The sequence below is a fragment of the Suricata suricatta genome, chromosome 8, assembly GCF_006229205.1.
Source record: "Suricata suricatta isolate VVHF042 chromosome 8, meerkat_22Aug2017_6uvM2_HiC, whole genome shotgun sequence".
Classification (NCBI taxonomy): domain Eukaryota; kingdom Metazoa; phylum Chordata; class Mammalia; order Carnivora; family Herpestidae; genus Suricata; species Suricata suricatta.
The window spans coordinates 100,347,750-100,370,181 of record NC_043707.1 but is presented as its reverse complement, the minus strand read 5'-3'; the positions used below and the strand labels follow the sequence as shown (position 1 = coordinate 100,370,181).

The window sequence follows — 22,432 nt, the reverse complement described above, 5'->3', positions numbered from 1 at the left end:
CCCCCCCCCCCCCCCCCCCCCCGCTTTTAACTCTCTCCGTGTCAATTTCTTACCCTCTCACTACCTCTTCAGTGAAAAACTGTTATTTTATCAGAGGATCAGTTGGTTCTTAAAAGTAACAGCAAGTGCAAAATCAATCTATATCCATTTTAAGGAGGCAAGTGTAATTTCTCTCCAGATATGCTAGGTAGAATTCCTAAATGTTTGCTGGTTGTTTTCCTGCTGTAACTCGTTGGTGTCTGGCCTAGCTCTATTTCTGAGGCAAGCAGATGGCATGGATGCACCCAGAAATAGTCATTCATGAGCTGCTGATCCCAAGGAAAGCCTGACTCTCGGGTGGCCCACCGCATCAGGATTATTAACCCACTCTTCTAGATGGTCTTCACAGAAACTTGAGAGATAATGGTAGACCTTTTTATCCCCAATGCGGAGTCATCGAGAGTAGAATCCACAAACAGATCACAATCTGAGTTGGTTAGTGGGTTTATTTTAGTAGTTGGTTAATGGGTTTATTTTAGTTCATGGAACTGCCCCTTCTAAGTAGCTGGAAGTCCTCGGAAGGGAGCCCCGCCAAGTAGCAGCTCAGGGTTTTTAAGGGTTTTGGCAAAACAAAATGGGTCATCATGTAGTTAACCAATTACAATTTATAGCATTTCATTATAGCCAGTTTCATTGTAATACACAGACGTTAGTTTTGGCGGGAACCAACCATCTTAAAGTTCTGAGTTTTTTAAAATGACCAATCATAGATACCTAAGATGTCTAGGTGTCTAGGGGCTAGGTGACTTTAACCTCACCTTGGATTTCACCTCAGCCACGTCTTATTAAAAGGGTGGGGTTGTTTAACAGAATCTTGAAAAACAAGTTAAACTTTAGGTCAAGTGTTCGTTACTGAGTTACATTCTTAGGGTCTTTCCAGAGCCCAGTTGCTCAGCCTTTAATTATTTGCCAGAATGGGAGTGGGAGAGTGAAACAATGGTTGGTATTTTAGGGTCCAGATTGACCCAAGGGGGTAGGGTTTTACAATAAAAGATCTCAAGGAATGTGGAGAAGATTTGAACCTTCTTTTAAAAAATTCATTTATAGAGACAGAAACTGCTTTCATAGGCTAAAGTTGGAAATATTGATGTAACCTTTGTAATAGGGTATGGTCAAATGACAAGAGCCTTGAATTTGAAATTAAACCAAACTGGGATTGAGTTCTGGTTGTACAACTTCCTAGCCCATATGTCCCAGCCCCTCAGGGAACAGAGTTTAGTGGGAAGATAAACATGGAAAAATTTTCCCAGTGAAAAAAAATAACAACTTTAACTAGGAATATGGACGCATTTGGCAAAGGGCTATCAAAGTGTCCCGTAGAGACAGAAAAGCCTTCAAGGAAGAATTAGCAAGTGAGCAGGGACCTGATGAGTTTCATGTGAGATTGTGAATAGGAAGGAGGAGGTGAGTGAGCTGGGACAGGGCATGAGCAAAGGCTTGGAGGCACGTATGTGTATGGAATTCAGGATGATCAGTATTATTAGAATATGAAGACTGAGGAGGGTGAAAAAGAGGCTGAAGATAAGTACACATAAATATCTCTCAGATTTTGAAGAATTGTGAATGATATATAAAGACAGACTTCCTCCTATAGGCTATGGGGAGCCACATTTAAGAAATGCACACCTGCAAGTGTTAGATGGTATGTTAATGTTGGATGAGTTACGTTAGATGGATTACTCAGCAGTTGGACAGAGCATAGGCTGAAGTGTTCTTAACCTTTATGAGCCTCAGTTTTCTGTTCAATGAGCTGATATTAATACCTGTCCAGCTACTTCCAGGAGTTTATGGAGATTAAAGAAATAATGTATATAAAAGCACTTGAAAATTTTATAGCCCTGAAAAGATTATTATTATCATTAATAATTTCTCCTAAAGCTAACTTAAAATAACTTGAATGAGATCTTTTAAGAGAAGTCAAAATAAGAGAATTTCTCTTTCACTTTAAAAATCTGACCGGGTGAGGGGGGGCGCCGGTGTGGTTCAGTTGGTTATGTGCTGGACTCTGGCTCAGGTCATAATCTCACACTCTGAGTTCAAGCTCCCATATCGCTCTCTGCTGTCAGCATGGAACCTCCTTCGATCCCCTGTCCCTGCTCTCTGCCCCTCCCCTGCTCTCTCTCAAAAATAAATAAATATTTAAAAATTATGACAAGACGGACATGGCTCAGTCAGTTAAGTATCCAACTTCAGGTCATGATCTTTCAGTTCGTGGGTTTGAGAAATGCTCTGGTGATTGTGGAGGTAAGTAGGTCTAGACTAAATATTTTTAGAAGAGCTTCTTTGGAGTCTAAGACCCATTGTTGTTTCTAAATAGGTTCAGGTGTGTTATCTAGTATAAGAAAAAGATGGACATGTCCATTAAGGTGATTAACACTTAAAAGATAAAAATCTAGGGTGTCTGGCTGGCTTAACCAGAAGAGCATGCGACTTTTGATCTTGGGGTCATAAGTTCAAGCCCCACATTGGGTGTAAAAATTACTCAAAAATTAAATAAACTTTAAACAAATAAAATAAAAATACAGAAGTCTGTGAGGTGTGGAAAAATTGGAACCTTCATCGCTGGTAGGATTGTAACATGGTGCAGCTAGTTTAGAAGACAGTTTGGTAGTTTCTCAAAAAGTTAAATATCACCTATGACCCAGAAATTTCACTTCTAAATATATACTTAAGAAAAATTAGAGTCTTTGTTCATATAGAAAACTTGTACACAAGCGTACATAAAGTATTATTCATAATAGCTAAAAAGGGGAAGCAACCAGCAACTGATGAATGGCAAAGTAAAGTGTTCTGCCTCCATACAAAGGAATGTTATCTGGCCATGAGAAGGACTGAATTACTGGTACATGCTTCAGCATGGTTTGGGTGAACCTTAAAAACATTTTGCTAAGTGAAAGATGCCACAAAAGACCATATACTGTGTGATTCCATTTATATGATATGTCCAGAATAAGCAAATCCACAGAGATACAAAGTAGACTAGGAGTTGCCAAAGGCTAGCAGAAGAGGAGAAAGGGGGTGACTACTAATGGATGTGGGCTTCTTTTTGGGGTGATGTCTAAATTAGATAGTGGAGTTGGTTGCACAGCTTTGAATATACTAAAATACCACTGAATTGCATGCTTTAAAACAAAACACAACAAAAGGAAATAAACTTTGGCTAGGCTCTCTGCTTACGTAGAAACAGAAGTTAATATCTGATATCACTTCATTAAAGTTCCTTAGGGATAATAATTTTTTGAGTATTTCAGGTACTTATCACAGTTCCTGAACACAGTAACTTAAATCTTTTCTAAAAGAATGAAAATTATGATACCAAAAGGAAGAATCCACTGTTTAAAGTACTGCAGGGATGTGAGGCTGAAATAAAAAGATGGGAAATAAAAGCTATTAGAAATCATAAGAGAACTCAAAAGGTAGCCAGTTCCAAAATAAATATCCAAAGATTAATATGTTTTTGAAGTTTATTTATTTATTTTGTGAGAGAGAGGAAGAGCAAGCGGGGGAGGGGTAGAGAAAGAGGGAGAGAATCCCAAGCAGACTCTCCACGCTATCAGTGGGGAGCCTGACATGGGGCTCAGTCTCTCAGAACCATGGGATCGTGACCTGAGCAGAAATCAACAGTTGGACGCTTAACTGACTGTTCCACCCAGGTACCCTAGGTTTAATATACATACATATATTTGCAATAACCCAGTCATAAAATGCAACAAAAAATATATTATTAATAAGAACAATATAAAATATAAAACAGCTAAGAATAAACTTGGCAAGAAATGTACAAGAGCCTATGTGGGAAAAAATTGACAAAATATTGCCAAGGGACAGCAAAGAAAACTTAAAGTATATAATATTCGAGGATGGAAGGTGTTAATATTGTAAAGATACTACTTCTGTCTCAAACTGATCTAACAGATTTTATGTAACCCCATCGAAATCCAACAGCATTTTGGTGGGGAGAACTCACTAAATGATTATAATACATGTAGAGGGAAAAAATGTCCAAAACAAGTTCAAGAATATTTGGGAGAAAGGAATTATAATAGGGATTTATTATACCAAAGTATAATATACATTATAGAACTGTAATATTGGCACAGGAGTAGTGGACATCATAGACTAAAATAACAACAAAATGCTAACATTTATTGAGCAATTACATTGTGTTTTGTGGGTCTTTAAATATCATACAACACTATGATGGTAGTTACCATCATCTCTGTTTCACAGATAAGAGTGAGGTTCAAAGAGCTTCAGTAACTTGGTCTGGGTTATGAAGTGCATGGAATAGCAGGAATTCAAACCTATAATGATTGCAGATTCACTGTTATTAATTAGCAATTAATTAGAAATTTAACCTTCAATAAAGGAGGTTATGTAAAAATATTTGATGAAAGAATGTTATTTGGGCGCCTGGGTGGCTCAGTTGGTTGGGCGACCGACTTAGGCTCAGGTTACCATCTTGTGGTGTGTTAGTTGGAGCCCCACATGGGGCTCTGTGCTGATGGCTCGGAGCCTGGAGCCTGCTTTGGATTCTGTGTCTCCCTCTCTCTCTGCCTCTCCCCTGTTCGTTCTCTCTCTCTCTCTCTCAAAATTAAACAAAAAACAAACAAACAAAAAAAGAATGTTATTCACAGCACTGTTAAAAGTGCCAGAAGTAAGAACTAATCTAAATATCAAGCAACAGAGTATTGGTTAGATGAAGTATAGACATTTACACAAATAAAGACTATATGTAGTAGAGGGGCGCCTGAGTGCCTCAGTCCATTAAGCATCGATTCTCAATATTGGCTCAGGTCATGATCTCAGGGTCATTAGATCAAGCCCCGCATTGGGCTCTGTGCTGGACGTGGAGTCTGCTTCAGATTCTCCCTCCCCCTCTTCCTGCCCCTCTCTTGCTCATGCCTTCTCTCTCTTTCTCTCTCTCTCGCTCTCGCTCTCGCTCTCGCTCTCCGTCTCACTCTAAAAAAAAAGAAATTTTAAGCTATGTAGAAGACTATTTAATGACAGAGAAATGAGGATAATCTATGAAACAGAAAAATGGATTACAAAACAATATATATAAAATGTGATTGTAATCCCATTTACAAAAATACATGCAGAGAAAAAAGAGGAGATTTATATCAAAATATTATTTTCTTTGAGTAGTAAAATCATGAGTGATTTATATTTTTTTCTTGTCAATATTTTCTATTTTTTTTCCATAGAAAATGTTTTTTAAGGGGCGCCTGGGGGGCTCAGTTGGTTAAACATCCGACTTCGACTCAGGTCATGATCTCCCGGTTTGTTGGTTCGAGCCCAGCGTCGGGCTCTGTGCTGACAGATTGGAGCCCGGAGCCTGCTTCAGATTCTGTGTCTCCCTCTCTTTCTGTCCCTCCTCCACTCATGTTCTGTTTCTTTCTGTCTCAATAGTAAATAAACATTAAAAAAAAAGAGAAAATGTTTTTTAAAAGAAAAATAATTGCAGTAGAATTATCATGGGTTTGGTTTATTTTTTAAGAAAGGTGTGTGAGTTTGTTGGCATCCTTTCAGATTCCACTGTGCCAGCTGCCCGAGCTGCTCCTTAGTGCTCCTGGAGCCAGTCCCCTGTGCTTCCCGTATCCCCGTGTGTTGTCATAGCCGTCATAGTGATCATTTACCCTTCTCACTCCTGCTTCTTTATTCTTAGTGCATAGGACAATGGTGCCAATCATTGTTCTGATCAATAAATATTTCAGTAGGGGAAGATAAAACAAAGTAGGAATGAAGATGGGGGGAGAAAGAAAACCAACCTACAGAGATACGGATCTGAGGTGATTTTGCCAGCTTCATTCCCCCAAGACACAAAAGTAGTTGGTGGGTGATATGTTACGTGTATAATTCTCTATACTAATACAGAAAATAAGTTGACCTCCCCCCAAAAAAGACTGCTTTCCGAACCAGTTATGTTTAAGTTCTAAGTGTGGGAAACCAGAAACACATGTAAAGGAATTTATCTGCAGAAGAAAATAAAAAAAGAAAGAGAGAGAGAAGGCGTTCCAATATTTAGGCAAGCCAGAGCAAATCTGAACCGGGGTCAAGGAAAGCTGCCTCAGTAGAACATGCTCCTGTGCCACCCCCATCCTCCCTCTCCTTCCACCAGTCGCATCCAGAAAGCCATTGTCAACAAGAGATTTGGCAGATGAGGGAGCTGTTGCACGTTGCCGTTCAGATTTTTCTGGGTAAAAGATCATGAAGGGAGCTTGGGGATTGCTGCAGTCCTGGCTGCTCACGTCATGAATCTATTTAAACATTTAATTTGTGGAAAAGCCAGAGAAACAAACTTGATATAACTCACAGTGTTTGTTTGTTTTTTTTTTTTTCACTCTAGGAAGGGGAGCAGTTTGTGAAGAAAATTGGTGGTATTTTTGCCTTCAAGGTGAAGGATGGCCCTGGGGGTAAAGAAGCCACTTGGGTGGTGGATGTGAAGAACGGCAAGGGGTCAGTGCTTCCTAACTCAGGTCAGTGAAGTAATGACTTCATTTACAGGAGCATCGACAAGTTCACAAGGGAAAATAGGGGTCTGCTTTGGTGTTTCCCAGAAGGGGTGGCTTTAGAGGTGTAGGCCCTTGTGAAAGAACCGGGGAATCCTTGGGCACAGGAGTACCTCCCAGCTGCCTCCTCCAAAAGACTGGGAGGCTCCATCACAGAGTTGACGATCTTAGGCTTTAAAATTAGACAAACTTGGGCTGGGGTCCTGGCCTTGCCACTCACAAATTGTGATTTTTGAACAAATTATTTAACTTTTCTGAGCCTCAGTTTTCTGATCTCTACATGGGAATCATAAATGGTACCTATTTCATAAGGTTGAAGATAATTATCTTTTAATTATCCCGTAAAGCACATGCTCCCGTGTGTGGTTACAGGGCCCGGAGAGGCCTGTCTCTAGTCGGTCACCACCTCCACTTCCTCTCATCCCAGTCTTTCTTGAACCCACTCCAGTCAGCTTGTTTCCTCATCGCCGTTCCAACTCTGTTCTTGCAAAGCTCACCAGTGACCACCGTATGCTAAATTCAGTGGTTCTCAGCCTTCATGATATGACACTTCCAGGCTTTCCTCTTACCTACTGCCTTTCCTTCCTGGCCTCTCTTCCTGTTTTCTCATCTCCAAGTTTCTAAACGTTGGAGTGCTCCAAGGCTCAGTTCTGCCTCCATCCACTCCCTGGGGATCTCCTCTAGTCTCATGCTTTTAAAACCATCCCCGCACTGATGACTCCCAGAATCCTTCAGCAGGGACTCAGCCACTGAACTCCAAGGTATATAACCACCTGCTTAATTGACAAGTTTACTTGGATACTTGGTAGGTATTCCGAAGCTAACATGTATAAAACTGTTAGCTTTAACCAATTGGTTAAGCATCTGACTCAGCTCAGATCACGATCTTTTGGTCTGTGAGTTCAAGCCCCATGGGGGACTCTGGGCTGACAGCTCAGAGCCTGGAGCCTTCTTTGGATTCTGTGTCCCCCTCACTCTCTGCCTTTCCCCTCTCATGCTCTGTCTCCCTCTCGAAAATAAATAAACATTTTTTAGAAATTAAAAAAAAAGCTGAACACCTGATTTCCTTCTACTCCCCTATAATTATGCATTCCTCTCACCATCGACCCCATCTCCATAAATTGCTTCTCTGTCCTACCAGTTCTTTGGTTCAAAAACCTTGAAGTCATCATTGGATCCTCTTTTTCTCACACTCCACAGTCATCCATCAGCAAATTCTTGGTCTAAGCCTCCATCATTGTTTTGCCTGGTCTCCCTGTTTCTAACCTTTCCCCCTGCAAGGTCTTCTCCAGATACCAGCTGGAGTGATCATTGTATTTATTATTTTTATTACTATTTTAAATATTTATTTCTGAGAGTAAGACAGAGAGAGCATAAGCAGGGGAGGGGCAGAGAGGGGGGGAGAGAAAATTTCAAGCAGGCTCTCTGCTATCAGCTGTCTGGTAGCTCATAGCACAGAGCCTAACTCAGGGCTCAATCTCACAAACCGTGAGATCATGACCTGAGCCGAAATAAAGAGTTGGATGCTTAAAGGACTGAGCCACCCAGGCATCCTGGAGTGATCCTTTTACAACTTAAGTTAGATCGTGACCTTCCTCTGCTCAAAACCATCCAAAGGCTTTCAGCTCACTCGGTGAGAGCCAGAGTTCTTACACTGGGCACCACATGATCTGGTCTTCCTTCCCTCTGTTTTACTACACTCTCTCTCACTTTGCTCCAGTCACACAGGAAGGATACTCCTTGCCATTGCTGACATGTGGGTGTTCCCAGTTCAGGGGCTTTCCACTCTCTGTTCCCTCTGCCTGGGTTCATCTTCCCTTAGATAGTCTCGTGGCTGTTCCCTCATTTCCCTTGGATCTTTGCCCAGATGTCCTCTTCTCAGTGAGCCCCTCCCTAACCATGCTTCATACCTGTTACCGTTTCCTATTGCCCTTTCCTGCCTTATTTTTCTTTATAACATTTAACTGCCATCTGATATACCATAGACTATTTTACTTATTTGCTTATTGTCCATCTCTCCCACTTGAATTGTAAGCTGCATGAAGATAGAGCTTTTTGACTGTTAGGTTCACTGCTGCATCCTCATTGCCTACAATAGCATCTGATATATGGTTGGTCGTTGATGAAATAAATACAGTAAAACCTTGGACTGGGAGTAACTTGGTCTGTGAGTGTACTGGACGACAAGCAAACACTTGTAACAAGTTTTAAGTTGATAAAGCAATGTCTTGCAATACAAATAGTATGTGACGCCAAGCATCACACAATCACAACTAAGCCAGTGGTTCTTGAAATTCACTTTGATATACAAGTGCCTTGGATTAAAAGCATGTTTCCAGAATGAATGATGTTCGCAACCAAGGTTTTACTGTAATTTAAAAATGAACAGCAGAATGAATGATGCATATTCAGCAGGTTACATTTTGTATTTTGTATATTACATGTCTCTTGTTGGAAAGAGCCTGGTGTATTTAAGAAATCTGATAGATGGGGACTACCTTTTTGGAGAGCTTCAAATACCTTGCTATGAACTTTGAAAGTGATTTGATATATAATCAATAAGTAAGAAAGTGAAAGTTAGGGCTATGCTTTAGAGAATGAACCTGGTGCATTAGATATGATGAATTGCAAAGGGAGAAATCAGAGGTAGAAAGAGCAATTGGGAGGATGGATGTTGCTACCATCTGAGCAAAAAAGAGAGCCTGAGTGTTGGCCCTGAGAAAAAAAGATGTTACATTGGGGTTGCCAGGGATACTTGGGGTGAAGTTGTTGGGGCCTGGAAGCTGCATAGGAGAAGGAAGTCTATCAAAGATGGGAGAGTTTCGTTACTAACGTTATTGAGGGAGGTCCTGGAGGAGTAGATGACATCAGGGGCACAGGAAGAAGGAAGGTTCGCTTTAGCAAGCCACTAGGAGGGATGGATACTTCTCTCTCTGAGAGGATAAATATTCAGGGGCGTTTTGAGGTAGAAAGAGGTTGGCAGAGCTCTTGGAATCGAGGTTAGATTTTGGAGACAGGAGGAAACGTTAAGAGTAGCGCTGTTGAATAAGGAGTCAGTAGAGATTCATGATGGCAGAACTGAGGCAGTAGTAAGAGCATCCTACGTGGGCAGCACGTGGTGTCGTGGGAGGCTTCTGAATTATATAGAGTCCCTTTTTTCCCTCAAAATGAGTAGGCAGAAAAATAACTGTATGTTTGGATTCTATGAACTGCCACTCTGATGTGGTATAGGAAGAAAAACTAAATGCTTCATCTAGATTTAAGCCTTTAGAAATAAAAAGAACTTTTGGAAAATAGCTATTTCAGGATCATATTTTGATCTGTCCTGGCAGGAGATAAGGTAATATTAAAAATATTTCTCCTGTATTTTGTTATCATTGTTTGTCATGAAATATAATATGCTTATGGAAAACTATTGCGTTATTTCAAAAAATCTTCCTACATGCGTACTCTGGTGGTGAGCTCTCCCCATATTGGGTGCCCTATCCCAGACCTGAAGGGATTTTACCCTGGGGCAAGGTAATTTCTGCTGAAACTGACACTTGTTGGCAGCTAGGAGTGGCGTTGAAATATGGACTTACCCAGTAAAAGCCACCACTGGAAATTGCCAGCTCCTATTACATCAGCCAACAAGTGCCCATTTGTTAGAGATCAGCTATGTTAAAGCATTAATAACCTGTCCTAGTTTGAACTAGCATCTTAAAGAGAATTGCTTTTTTTTTTTTTTGGCATGTACAGTGTTGAGAGTTTTACTTACTGTTGACAAAGTAAGATTTCCTTAAACATATTTCATTTGCTTATATTCTAAGAGTTTGGTAGTAATTATACAGATGAGTATACTAAGGACTTGTAGATTTTATGCATTTTCCATAATCTTTTCTTCCTGCCTAGGTGCCTTTGTCTATGAATTCTGCTGCTCTCCCTTCTCTGCTTTGAAACAACTCACGTAGCATATATGTAGGAACCAACCCAAATTAATCTAACCTGACACACTATCTTTCATTCCTTTATTCTGCCCTCTCAGCATCTGCTTGAGCCCTCAACCCTGCCTTTTTGTGGGGCACATGATAGAGAAGGCCTCTGAGTCTTGCATCCCCAAGGTACAGTAGAAAACACATAGCCTTTGGAGACACCCAAACTGGGTTCAGACCACAGCTCTGTCACTTACTGGACTTGTACCTTCCCTGAGTGCAGTTGTCTCATCTAGAAATTGATGAGAATAATTTCTCTCCATGGAGCTGTTGTGGGGATTAAAGGACATATGTGAAGTGCTTTAGCATAAGTGCTCAGAAAATCATTGCTTCCTCCCCAGTATATATATATATTTTTTTTATATAGTTTATTGTCAAGTTGGTTTCCATATAACACCCAATGCTCTTCCCGACAAATGCCCTCCTCCATGACCATCACCCCGCTTCCCTTTCAGCCCTCAGTTCATTCTCAATATTCAAGAGTCTCTCATGATTTATCTCCCTCCCTCTCCCTAAATCTTTTTCCTCCTTCCCCTCCGCATGGTCCTCTGTTAGGTTTCTCCTCTTAAACCCCAGTACATATATTAAACAATAGTTTTGCTTGAACACATGGGATTTGTCTAAGACTGCAAAAGGACTTGGGGAACTATGAAAGCATCTAGATTCATCAAATACTGATGAACTGGTGAATGCCTAATTAAAACTGAGCCGTTAAATGTAACAATAGGAAGCCATAGAGCTTAGCAGTTGGGAGTATGGGCTTTAGCAGCAGCAGGAATCTGCTTTCAGATCTAGCTTAGCCTCTTATTTAGCTGTGCAATCATAGGCAAGTTTTTTGACCTCTCTGATCCTTATGGGGTTGTTATAAAGATCAAATGAGTGCATGTATGTGAAGTGCTCAACATAGTGAAAGCTCAGTAAATGCTGATTTTATAGCAGCAGCAGGCTTCTCTTTCTAAACTCACTTTTCAATGACTAAGAGTCCTTTCTTGGAATATTAGGATCAGGTCCAACAATCTCCATTTGTTAGTTTTTTTCCTCCATCTTCTTTGATCATATAAATCTGCATGGGAACTGGATTTTCTAGACTGTAAATCCCTTCATTTTCAAAGGTCACACCTTTTTTTTTTCCAGTAATAAGAAAATTTTGTCATAAGCAAAGATGGAATGGCCATTGAATCTCAATTTTTTAGGGGTTATCCCTGAATTCTAACACATATAATAAAAATTTTTAACTTTCAAGCTTGTTTTAACTAATAATATGGGCATGCTCTACTTTAATAATTTACCACTGTCTTAGTCCATTTGGGCTTCTGTAACAAAATACCACAGAATGAATAGCTTATAAACGACAGAATTTCTCGCAGTCTGGATCCTGGAAGTCCAAGGTCAATATGTCAGCCTTGGTCAAGGCCCTCTTGCTGGTTTATAGTGGTGCCTTCTTGCTGTGGGTTCACATGACAGAAGGGGCTGGGAGTCTCTTTGGAGAATCTTTAAAAAAATTTTAAGTATTTTATTTTGAGAGAGAGAGATAATTGACAGCACGTTCACAAGCAAGGGAAAGGCAGAGAGAGAGAGAGAGAGAAAGAGAATCCCAAGCAGGCTCTGCACTGTCAGCCCCTGGAGACTTTTATAAGGCATTAATCGCATTCATTAGGGTCCACCTCCTGACCTGATGCTAATACCATCACACAGGGCATTAGAATTTTAGCATGGGAGTTTTGCAGGGAACATTCAGACCATAGAATTCTCTAATCTCTTATTAAGGCACATATTATCTTATTATCTATTGGACCATGATTTGATAATCTTTTGAAATCTACATAATCTACTTATTATTCAGCAAGTATTTATCGATTACCCTTTATATGTCAAGCACTCTTCAAGGACCTGTTCTCTTCAAGAACAAAACTGACATGGGTTCTGTCCATGTGAAGTTTTTATTCTAGTGGACAAATACTGACAGAAAACACCTATACAAATAAGTAAGGTAGTTTCAGATAAGTGCAATTAAGAAAAATAAAACAGAATAATAAGCTAGAAAACGACTTGGTTTCAGGGAGAGGCCAACTTTGAGGAGGAGCCAGCTTTAGAGGATTATTGTTGTATTAATTGTCTAAAACACAGTGCTGACAAATATTTTTATGGGTGAATTTTTTCTTTTCAACTTGAAAATTCTTTAAAAAAATTTTTTTTAACATTTACTTATTTTTGAAAGACAGAGAGAGATCATGAGCAAGGGAGGGGCAGAGAGTGAGGACACACAGAATCGGAAGCAGGCTCCAGGCTCTGAACTGTCAGCACAGAGTCCAACGCAGGTCTCGAGCCCATGAACTGTGGGATCATGAGCTGAGCCGAAGTTTGGCACTCAGCAGACTAAGCCACCCAGGCGCCCCTTGTCCTTGAAATTCTTATTTGTCCAAGGTAGACATGGCTGATTTAGCAATAAGATATTAGACTCTTTGTTATACAGTTTTTTTATTCATTGTACTTTGATATTAAAATTAATATTTTTAAACTTTCTATTATAAGTAATACACACTTAGTGTAAACAAAAATTAGAAGAGTCAGAGAAAGAAAATGGAAAAATTACTCTCCTGGAATCCCACCATCTGTGTCAGGGGTTGACAAATGATGTGGGCCAAATCCAACTCACCACCTGTTTTTTTGTTTGTTTTGTGTAAAATTTGTATTGAAATTTTGTAGTAAAAGGCATAAATCTGAAGTGTCTAGCTTGATAAGTGTTTACTGATGAATATATATCTCCCAGATTAAGCTGCAGAATGTTGCCAGCATTCTAGAAGTCTCTCTCATGCCCCCTATCATCACTGTCTTCTCCCATAAGAAACCACTCTTCCAAATTCTATTACCATAGATTGATTGTGTTTATTTTGGAAATTTGTTTACATGGACTCATATAATATTTGTCTTTTAGGTCTGGCTTCTTTGGCTCAGCATCGTAAGATTCTTTAACTTGTTGTATTTAGCAGTAGTTTGTTTTTACTGTGTGAATGCCCTAGAATTTATTCATTCATTCCATGGTTGATATATCTTTTCAATGTTTCCATTCTGGGGCCTTATGAATAAAGCTGTTATGAACATTCTCATATGGGTCTTTTAGTGGATGTATGTACTCATTTCTACTTGGCATATGACCAGTAGAAATACTAGGTCATAAGGTACAATATAGCCAGTTGTGTGTGTGTGTGTGTGTGTGTGTGTGTGTGTGTGCTATTTTACATTACCTTCCACATTATATGAGAGTTTCATTTGCTCCACATTTTTGACAGTACTGGTTACTGTCAGGGTTGTTTTGTTTTGTTTTGTTGGTCAGGTTTGTTTTTGGTTGGGGTCATTGAGCTAGAATTTAATATAATCCACCCTTTTGAGAGGTATAATTCTATCAATTTAGGCAGATGCATATATTTGTATAACCATCACCAAAAGTCAAGTGATAGAATGTTTCCATCACCCCGAAAAGTGTTCTCCTGTTCCTTTGTAGTCAATCCCATTCTCCCACCCTCAGGCCCTGGCAACCGCTACTCTGATTTCTAGCCCTGCAGCTTTAACTTTTCCATAATGTCATAAATGGAATCATACAGTATGTAGTTTTTTTGTTTTATTTTGTTTTGTTTTAAGGTTTTATTTGTTTGTTTGTTTGTTTGTAGAGAGCGAGCGGGAGTGGGGGGCAGGGGCAGAGCATAGAGCCTGATGCAAGGCTTGATCCCACAACCCTAGAATCATGACCTGAGCTGAAATCAAGAATTGGATGCTTCATGAACTGAGCCACCTAGGTACCCCTTCAAATTTCATTTTTAAGTAATTTCTACACCCAAAGTGGGGCTTGAACTTACAACCTTGAGATCGGGAGTTACATACTCTACTGACTGAGCCAGCCAGGTGCCCCAGTATATAGTTTTTTGAGCCTGCTTCTTTCACCAAAATTCATTCCTGTCATTGCATGTAACATCAGTAGTTTGTACCTTTTTTTCCTCCCCAAAAGTCCAATAATTACTGTTTTATATTGGAACAATACATTTCATATCAACCAAAAGACAAAAATGCAGTTTAACTTAAACACAAAATAATGGCATCTCTGAGATGCCTTATTTCTAAATCAGACAAATAAACAAATTCTGTTCCCTTCCCTCCCCCAGCGTAAGCCCACAAGCTTTGCCCAAAGGCTTGCATTTTCCATGCCATATGGCATCCAGCATCTTGGATTTGTGAGGTGCTTGAATGTAGTAATGAAAACACTTGAGAGGCCTAGCAAATGTCATTCAAAAGGGACCTCAAAGGGCAGATATATCTTTTAAACATATTACAGGCTGAACTGCTCTTTGAATACTATCACTGTGCTTAAATTCAAGAAGTAGGCTTTAAAAATGCAAAAGGTGGGGGCTCCTGGGTGGCTCAGTTTGTTAAGTGTTGGACTCTTGATCTCAGCTCAGTTCTTGATTTCAACTCAGGTTTTAATCTGGGGAGGGTTGTGAGTTCAAGTCCCACATTAGGCTCTTTGCTGGGCACTAAGCCTACCTGAAAAAAAAAATGCAGAAGGCATATAAGTTGTATTCCAGTACAAATCTTCAGCTGGTCATTGGAAAAGATTCCAACAATAAAACAATCTTTTGTGTCACCTGCCACTCCCCACGCCCAAAGCTGGAAATGAAGGATAAACAAAATCAGAGAATTACAGATGACTTTGGAATCATTTAGGAATCCACTACTTCTGATTAAAACATTTTAAAAATTGTTTAATGTTTATTTTTGAGAGAGAGAGAGACGGAGCATGAGCAGAGGAGGGGCAGAGAGAGGGAGACTAGGAATCCAAAACAGGCCCCAGGCTCTGAGCCTTTAGCACATGAACTGCAAGACCTGGGCCTAAGACCACCTTAACCCACTGAGCCACCCAGGCATCCCTTGATTAAAATGTTTTTAAATATATTAGGGAATCATTAAAATGAAAAAACAGAAGTAATCTTGCTTTGACTGTTTTTCATGTATAGAATGAGCTTCCATGTAGAGAGCCTTTGAACTTCGAGTTATGTGAAAGGTGGAGGCACTGGAGGCATGTCAAGGCTTCTGGAGAGATGGGTTGTTTCTTTTTGTTGTTGAGAGGTTTATCCATTCACTAGTTGATGCACATTTGGTTTTTTTTCCCCCGGTTTTGGCCATTTGAATAAAGCCACTGTGCACATTCACATAGAGTTATTTGTGTGGACGTAAATTTTTATTTCTTTTGGGTAAACACCTAGAAGTGGGATTGTAAATCATGGCAATGCATGTTTGGCCTTCTGAGAAACTTCCAGACTGTTATTTAAAGTGGCTGTACCATTTTACTGTCCCTCCAGCATTGTATTGACCTTTTAGTTGCTCCTCATTGTAATCAGCATTGGGTGTTGTCTTTATTTCCTTTCTGGCCATTCATTCTTGTAAGTATGTAGTAATATCTCACTCATGCTTTTAATTCATATTTCCCTGATGAGTAATGAAGTTGAACATAGTTTCATATGGTTTTTTGGCCATTTGGAGATCTTTTGTGCAGTGTCTGTTTATTATTTGCCTGTTTTGGTATTGGATTATCTAACCTTTTCTAATTGAATGATAGGAATTTTTTATATATCCTGGATACAAGTTTTATGTCAGATCTGTGAATTGCAAATATCTTCTCCCTCTCTGTCTACTACCTGTTTTGGAAATAGTGTTATTGGCACACAGCCACACTCTTTTATGTTTTGTCAATGGCAGCTTGTGTGCCACAGAGGCAGAGTTGCAGAGGTGCGATGGAGACCTACTGGCTTTAGGCAGAGTCTAAAATACTTAGTGTCTGATCTTTTTTTTTTTTAATTTTTTTAATGTTTTATTTATTTTTGAGACAGAGAGATTCAGAGCATGAGCGGGGAGGAGCAGACAGAGAAGGAGGTACAGAATTGGAAGCAGGCTCCAGGCTCTGAGCTGTCAGCACAGAGCCCGACGTGGGGCCTCAAACCTACGAACGTGAGATCATGACCTGAGCCAAAGTCGAAGGCTTAACCAACTGAGCCACCCTTAGTGTCTGATCTTTTACGGAAAAAGTTTGATAACCCCTGATATAGATAACTGTACTCATTTTTTATTACTATATCTCAAATTACTACAAACTTAGTGGCTTAAAACAACACACACATTTATTACCTCGTAGTTTCCATGGGTGACTTGGCTGAGGGCGGCTTAGTTGGGTCTTATAGGCTCCAGTAAAGGTGTTGGCTAGGGCTGGGTTCTCATCTGGAGGCTTGACTGCTTAAGAGTCCATGTCCAAGTTTACTCAGGTTGCTGGCAGAATTCATTTCCTTGCAGCTATGGAGAATGAGAACTTTTGTTTTTTACTGGCCATGGGCCAGAGTCTGCCCTCAGCTCCTAAAGTCCAGCACCCTACCATATGGCCCTTTGCTTATGTACTTCACAGCATAGCAGCTAGCTTATTTGAGGCCTGTAGGAGAGAGTAAGTCTGCAAGCAAGACAATCTTATGTAACATAACAGAACCACAGGAATGACATCCCATCTCCCTTGCCACATTCTATTGGGTAGAAGCAGGTCTTGCCTGCACTCAAAGGCATACAAAGGCATAAACACCAAGAGGCAGACATCATGGGTCACCTTAGAGTCTGGGTACCATAATAACTTTTTTTAATATATTGGTGTCTACGTTTATGGATGTTTTTTCCTATACATATATAATTGAATGTCCATTTTTTTTAAGTTTATGTATTTATTTTGAGAGAGAGAGAGTGAGCAGGGAGGGGCAGAGAAAGGGAGAGACAGAATTCCAAGCAGGCTCTGTGCTGTCGGTGCAGAGCCTGACTTGGGGCTTGAACCCAGGAACTGTGGGATCATGACCTGAGCCGAGATTAAGAGTCGGACACCTAACTGACTGAGCCACCCAGGCACCCTGAATATCTGTTTTGAAGCAAAAACCAGACCATGCTCATAGTTTGTTTTGTAAGTGGCTTGGAAAACAGTATCATGAACAATATAACATGAGCATTTTTTCAGGTCAGTAAATGTAGATACCCATCATCTAATGATTACATTATATGCATATGATAATCAGTTCTGTCTTGTAAAATATTGAGGTTGCTTGTGATTGATGCCACCTTTTACCAGGCTGCTGCAGAAGAGAACGTGAGTACGCTTGTCCCCACCCTGCTCTAGTACTGGTTGTGATCTGTTGCTGTCAGTGGGTTTTGACTAAAATGTACACATGAAAACTGAATACTCTCCCTTTTTCTCCTTTCTTTTCCTGTGTATCTGTTTTAGACAAGAAGGCTGACTGCACCATCACGATGGCCGACTCTGACTTGCTGGCTTTAATGACTGGTAAAATGAATCCTCAGTCGGTAAGTCTGATGGAGCTTATTTCCTCCTAGTAGATGGGTCTTTTGGCCCATTCCATTTCATCTCCCGCCTCAGCCTCATACCATAAAGTGCAAAGTGGTCAAACCCACAAAACTCGGTGTTCCCTAAAATGTTCACTTAACAAATGACAAACATTTGTGGAGCAGGCTATGTCCCAGGCACTGTCTTGTGTGCTGGAAATACCCAGATGAATAAGAAAGAGTTCTCATGCACAGGACATCCACACTTGGTGTGATGTCCAGACCTGCAAAAGAGTCAAGTGTGTCCAAGTATCCATGGTGCCACGCCCAGCCTGTGGACGGGGAACGTGGGGGATGGAACGGCCGTGTCTTCCTGAGTCTGCACAGGAAGTCTCACAGCAGAGGAAGCAACATTTGAGCTGAGTCTTAGGTGGGACCAAAAGTCAGCCGTGCACAGATGGAGGCTAGGAGCAATCCAGGGGGAAGGAGCAATGTGAACAAGGACATGACCTCGTACATTTCGCACCTTTCTTTGTCCCGTGCTCTTTTGATCTGAACTACCTTCGCTGACAAACGCCTTTCCTTTCAAAATTAGCCCAGATGTTCTCTCCTGGGACCTCCTTACAAGTTGTTGGGGGACTGTAGCCAGTCCCTCTTCCTGGCCATCTACCGGAGGCAAGCTTAGCACTTGTCACATTGTATTAGTCACGATGTGCCTATTTCTTCTCCATTAGATTGTGAGTGTCTCACAGGAACAAACCACGTCTTATTCATCTTCATGTCTCCAGAACTTAGCACAATGCCTGACATTTTTAGGTTTTCACAAAACAATTGCTGGATTAAGCTGTATTTGTCTAAAATGTATTTATGCTTTGTATAGATTTTCCTGGTTCCCAGATTGGCAAGGGTCTTCTCAAACTCTAGTCACACAGTGTTGAACAGACTTGAGACACTAAGCTTTCATTGGCCAGAGGTAACAAAAATACACACGCCATTGTGTATGCATTTTGTGGTTGTTGCCCCAGCCTGCTTTGTTTTAGGCCTTATTCCTGTAGCCCCCTGGTAATTCAAAAGATTGGATAAAACAACTAAATCTGACTCAGGCTAGTATTCCTTTTTAAAATGCCTTCTGTAAGCAACTAAGCCTATTTCAGTTGATGCTTTGACAAGTGAAAGACTTGCATCTGTGATGTTTCAGCTGATTATACACCACCAGCACTGACATCTCCCCCCACAGAACCTGCTCCCAAAATCTGGACAAAACAGAGGCCACGTGTATAGGAGCTGGCTGTCTTCGTCCCTCCTGCCCGCTGCTCTTTGTCCCCCGAGCACTCCATGCACCTCCTTGGCAGGGTGGTCAGACTTCACACGTCAGCTGCCTCCATTCTCAGTTTACCTGTTTACCATCCGTCTGGGGGAGCAAAGTATCATTCAGCTTTTTTCTTTTTTTTCAATGTCTGTTAGCACCCAAAGAAATTAAAGATAAAAAAGGGAGATAGTTCTATTAGTATGCTAATGGCTTTCCCTTATGCTTAGAGAATTTGACTGCAAACCATCAAATGTACTGGAAATTACAATTTCAGTGTTTGGCTACAGTTGAAACAAAGCAGTGTGCTCTCCAGTGTGAAGCACACATGAAGAACACCTAGGGGCCAGATTAAAGTGATCCTTATGTTTGGACTCCCTAAAGGAGTATTAGAGAGAAAAATTATGTTTTAGTAAATAAATAAGCCATTTTCTCTTTTAATTGAAAAACAGGTAAGATGGTGAGTTTCTCTGTTAGGTACTCCTGGTCCATATTTTTTCAGGACATGTGTTAAATATATTGTGTTCTGAGACACCTGACCTTTAAGTCATCAGACAGAAGGCTGTGTGCCATATAGAAAAGGAAATATTTAGTTTGTCCAGACAGAGGAGGGGAAGAAAAAGGAATTAGTCACCCTTACCAGAAGGTGTAGAAAAAGCAGAGCTCTGTGCATGTGCTCATGGATGAGGCAGAAAGAGCTCCCAACTTCTTAATGTACTTGCTTAGAAAGCTAAGACTACCAGAAACTTTTTTCATCTAGCCCTTCCTTATTTTAATAATCGAGTTAAAAGAGATCATAGCAGGAAAATCATGCTGTGTTCCCAATTTTGCTATTATTTCTTTTAAGTTTTCCTGGGATTTTATTACATGATAAATTTAGCAAACATCAAGTGATCTAATCTGAGGCAGTTGTAAAATGGAACAAATTGTGGCTCTGTACTTCGGGTTGGTTTGATTCTTCTTCTCGAGCCAAAGACTAAACACCAGCACTTCCATCTCAGCAGGCTGCCTAGGCTCCCTCTGTAGGGATAAGTCCTTTATCATATAGACTGAAAAAGGAAAAAAAAAACTGGTGACATTTCATCCACATTGTACTGAACCTCACGAGTATCTAAGTGTGTTATGCCTGTGCTTTTTCTCCCAGCAGACTACTGAAAATTTCAGTTTATATTCTTTTTTTCGGTAAGATTTTAGTTTTAAGTAATCTCTGTACTCAGTGTGGGGCTTGAACTCATAACCCAGAGACCAAGAGTCATATGCTCCACCAACTGAGCCAGCAGGTGCCCTCAGTTCATATTCTTGATCCATGTGTAATATTTTAAAGCAAAATCCATCTAGTACGAATCCACTTTGCCTATTATTTGGAAAAGGTACCATCCGTGAGGAAGGCAGATAAAGGTAGACTCAATTTCTAAGAGAAGACATTTGGGAAAGAAGTGCCTTGTGACTGCTCTTTGTAGAGCATGCTTTTTACAAAGCCTTCCTTTTGAGGAATCTAGTTCTTTTTTTCTTAAGTTCGTTTTTAGTTATTTGAGAGAGAGATAGAGAACAAGTGGGAGAGGGGCAGAGAGAGAGGGAGACAGAATCTTAAGCAGGCTTCCCGCTGTCAGCGCAGAGCCCGACACATGAACCACGAGATCATGACCTGAGGCTTAACCAACTGAGCCACCCAGGTGCCCTGAGGAATATAGTTCTAAAGCTATCCCAGAAGGCCATGTTTCATATTTTGTAGAAAGGTTAAGAAACCTGGATAAATAAATGATCTCAGGGCTGGATCGTCTAGAAATATCAGCAATCTCAAAACAAAAAACACCAAGAAATAATTTTCTTTCTTTTCACTTACAGGCATTCTTTCAAGGCAAACTGAAAATCACTGGCAACATGGGTCTGGCTATGAAGTTACAAAATCTTCAGCTTCAGCCAGGCAAAGCTAAGCTGTGAAGAACTCCCTTTGCCTATCTTTAAAAATTAAGATGAGATATATAGGTGTATATCCATATATTTCATTCCTAGAATTTAGATGGAAACCACACATTGGCAAATGATGTGAGATTTGTTTTTAAATGGGTGTGACCAATCCTGTTTTTTCCTGAACTCTGGGTGAATAGAGCCTGCTGGTAGACTACTGCTTGCTGAATTGCATACAACTGTGCATTACAAAGTTAATATGGTAATTATGGTTTGGGGTAAAATTGAGTTTCAGAATAAAATTAGGAACAGCAAGATCTAAAAACTATGTAAACAAAAGCTCTCATTTTGCTTATAAAGTATATTTAAAGAGTATTCCACTGAAGATTGGCTTTAAGTTTTCCTTGGAAGAACTAGGGAAGAAACTGAATACCAGTAGCGAGCCAGTAATTAGTGTTGTGCACTTAATGTCCTTAACCTATTTTCCATTAATCGTTTTTAAAATTCTGTACTGGGAAGTCTAAAAAACTTAAATTTTGCATTTCATGCTATCAAAATGGTATTTTCTTCCCAAATCAAAATAAATCTGATCAGAGCCGGGGGGAAAAAATCCTATAGGTGAACACAGGCCTATTTTTAAAATAAAAATATTTTTAAGATGAGTCTCCTTGAAAAATCAATGTATTAATCATAAAACGCTGTTGTTAAAAATAATTGAACAAATAAAGTTTGCTTTGATATGCACAGTGTTCAAAGTATAATCTCATATTTAATTAAATCTTAAAGCTCTCAGTCCTTCATTATAATTTTCCTTTTTCATGTAAGTTTAGTTTAACTAGCCACATTTAATTTATCTTTCTTCCTAGTGTTTCTAATGCTAATGTTATTTCTTATAACTCAGTAAGATACGGGGTAAAATAATGCTTTTGGAAGAATGTTTAATAGAAAATTAAAATAGCTCCTCCTGATCTCTTTTGTTTTTATTGTGTATGTTCTTTTTGTTCAGGGGAAGCCTTCTCACTGACAAAGAGTAAGAGAAACATTGGGGGGTTGAAAGTCTGTGTTATCTAGGTGTTCTCTGCTGGTTACTTTGATATGATCACTAAGTCTTTTTTTTTTCTATATTTTATTTTTTTATCTTATCAAATAATTTATTTTTTAAAATAGTTTATTGTCAAATTGGTTTCCATATAACACCCAGTGCTCTTCCCCACAAGTGCCCTCTTCCATTACCACCGCCTCTTTCTCCCCTCCCCCTCCCCCTTCAACCCTCAGTTTGTTTTCAGTATTCAGTAGTCTCTCAAGTTTTGCGTCCCTCTCTCTCCCCAACTCTCTTTCCC

The 22,432-nt window shown here is 40.0% G+C and overlaps 1 protein-coding gene across 2 annotated transcripts in view; it reads left to right on the top strand.

Annotated features, from left to right (window-relative positions):
- The window catches only part of SCP2 (sterol carrier protein 2), a 118,445-nt gene extending 96,385 nt beyond the window's left edge, over positions 1-22,060 (top strand). For both annotated transcript variants that reach the window (XM_029948198.1, XM_029948199.1), the window contains 3 exons: positions 6,389-6,518; positions 17,820-17,899; positions 21,030-22,060. In XM_029948198.1, the coding sequence (XP_029804058.1) occupies positions 6,389-6,518; positions 17,820-17,899; positions 21,030-21,125 (306 nt within the window). In that variant the 3' untranslated portion in view covers positions 21,126-22,060. The remainder of the gene's footprint in view (positions 1-6,388; positions 6,519-17,819; positions 17,900-21,029) is intronic.
- Positions 22,061-22,432: the final 372 nt, after the last annotated feature.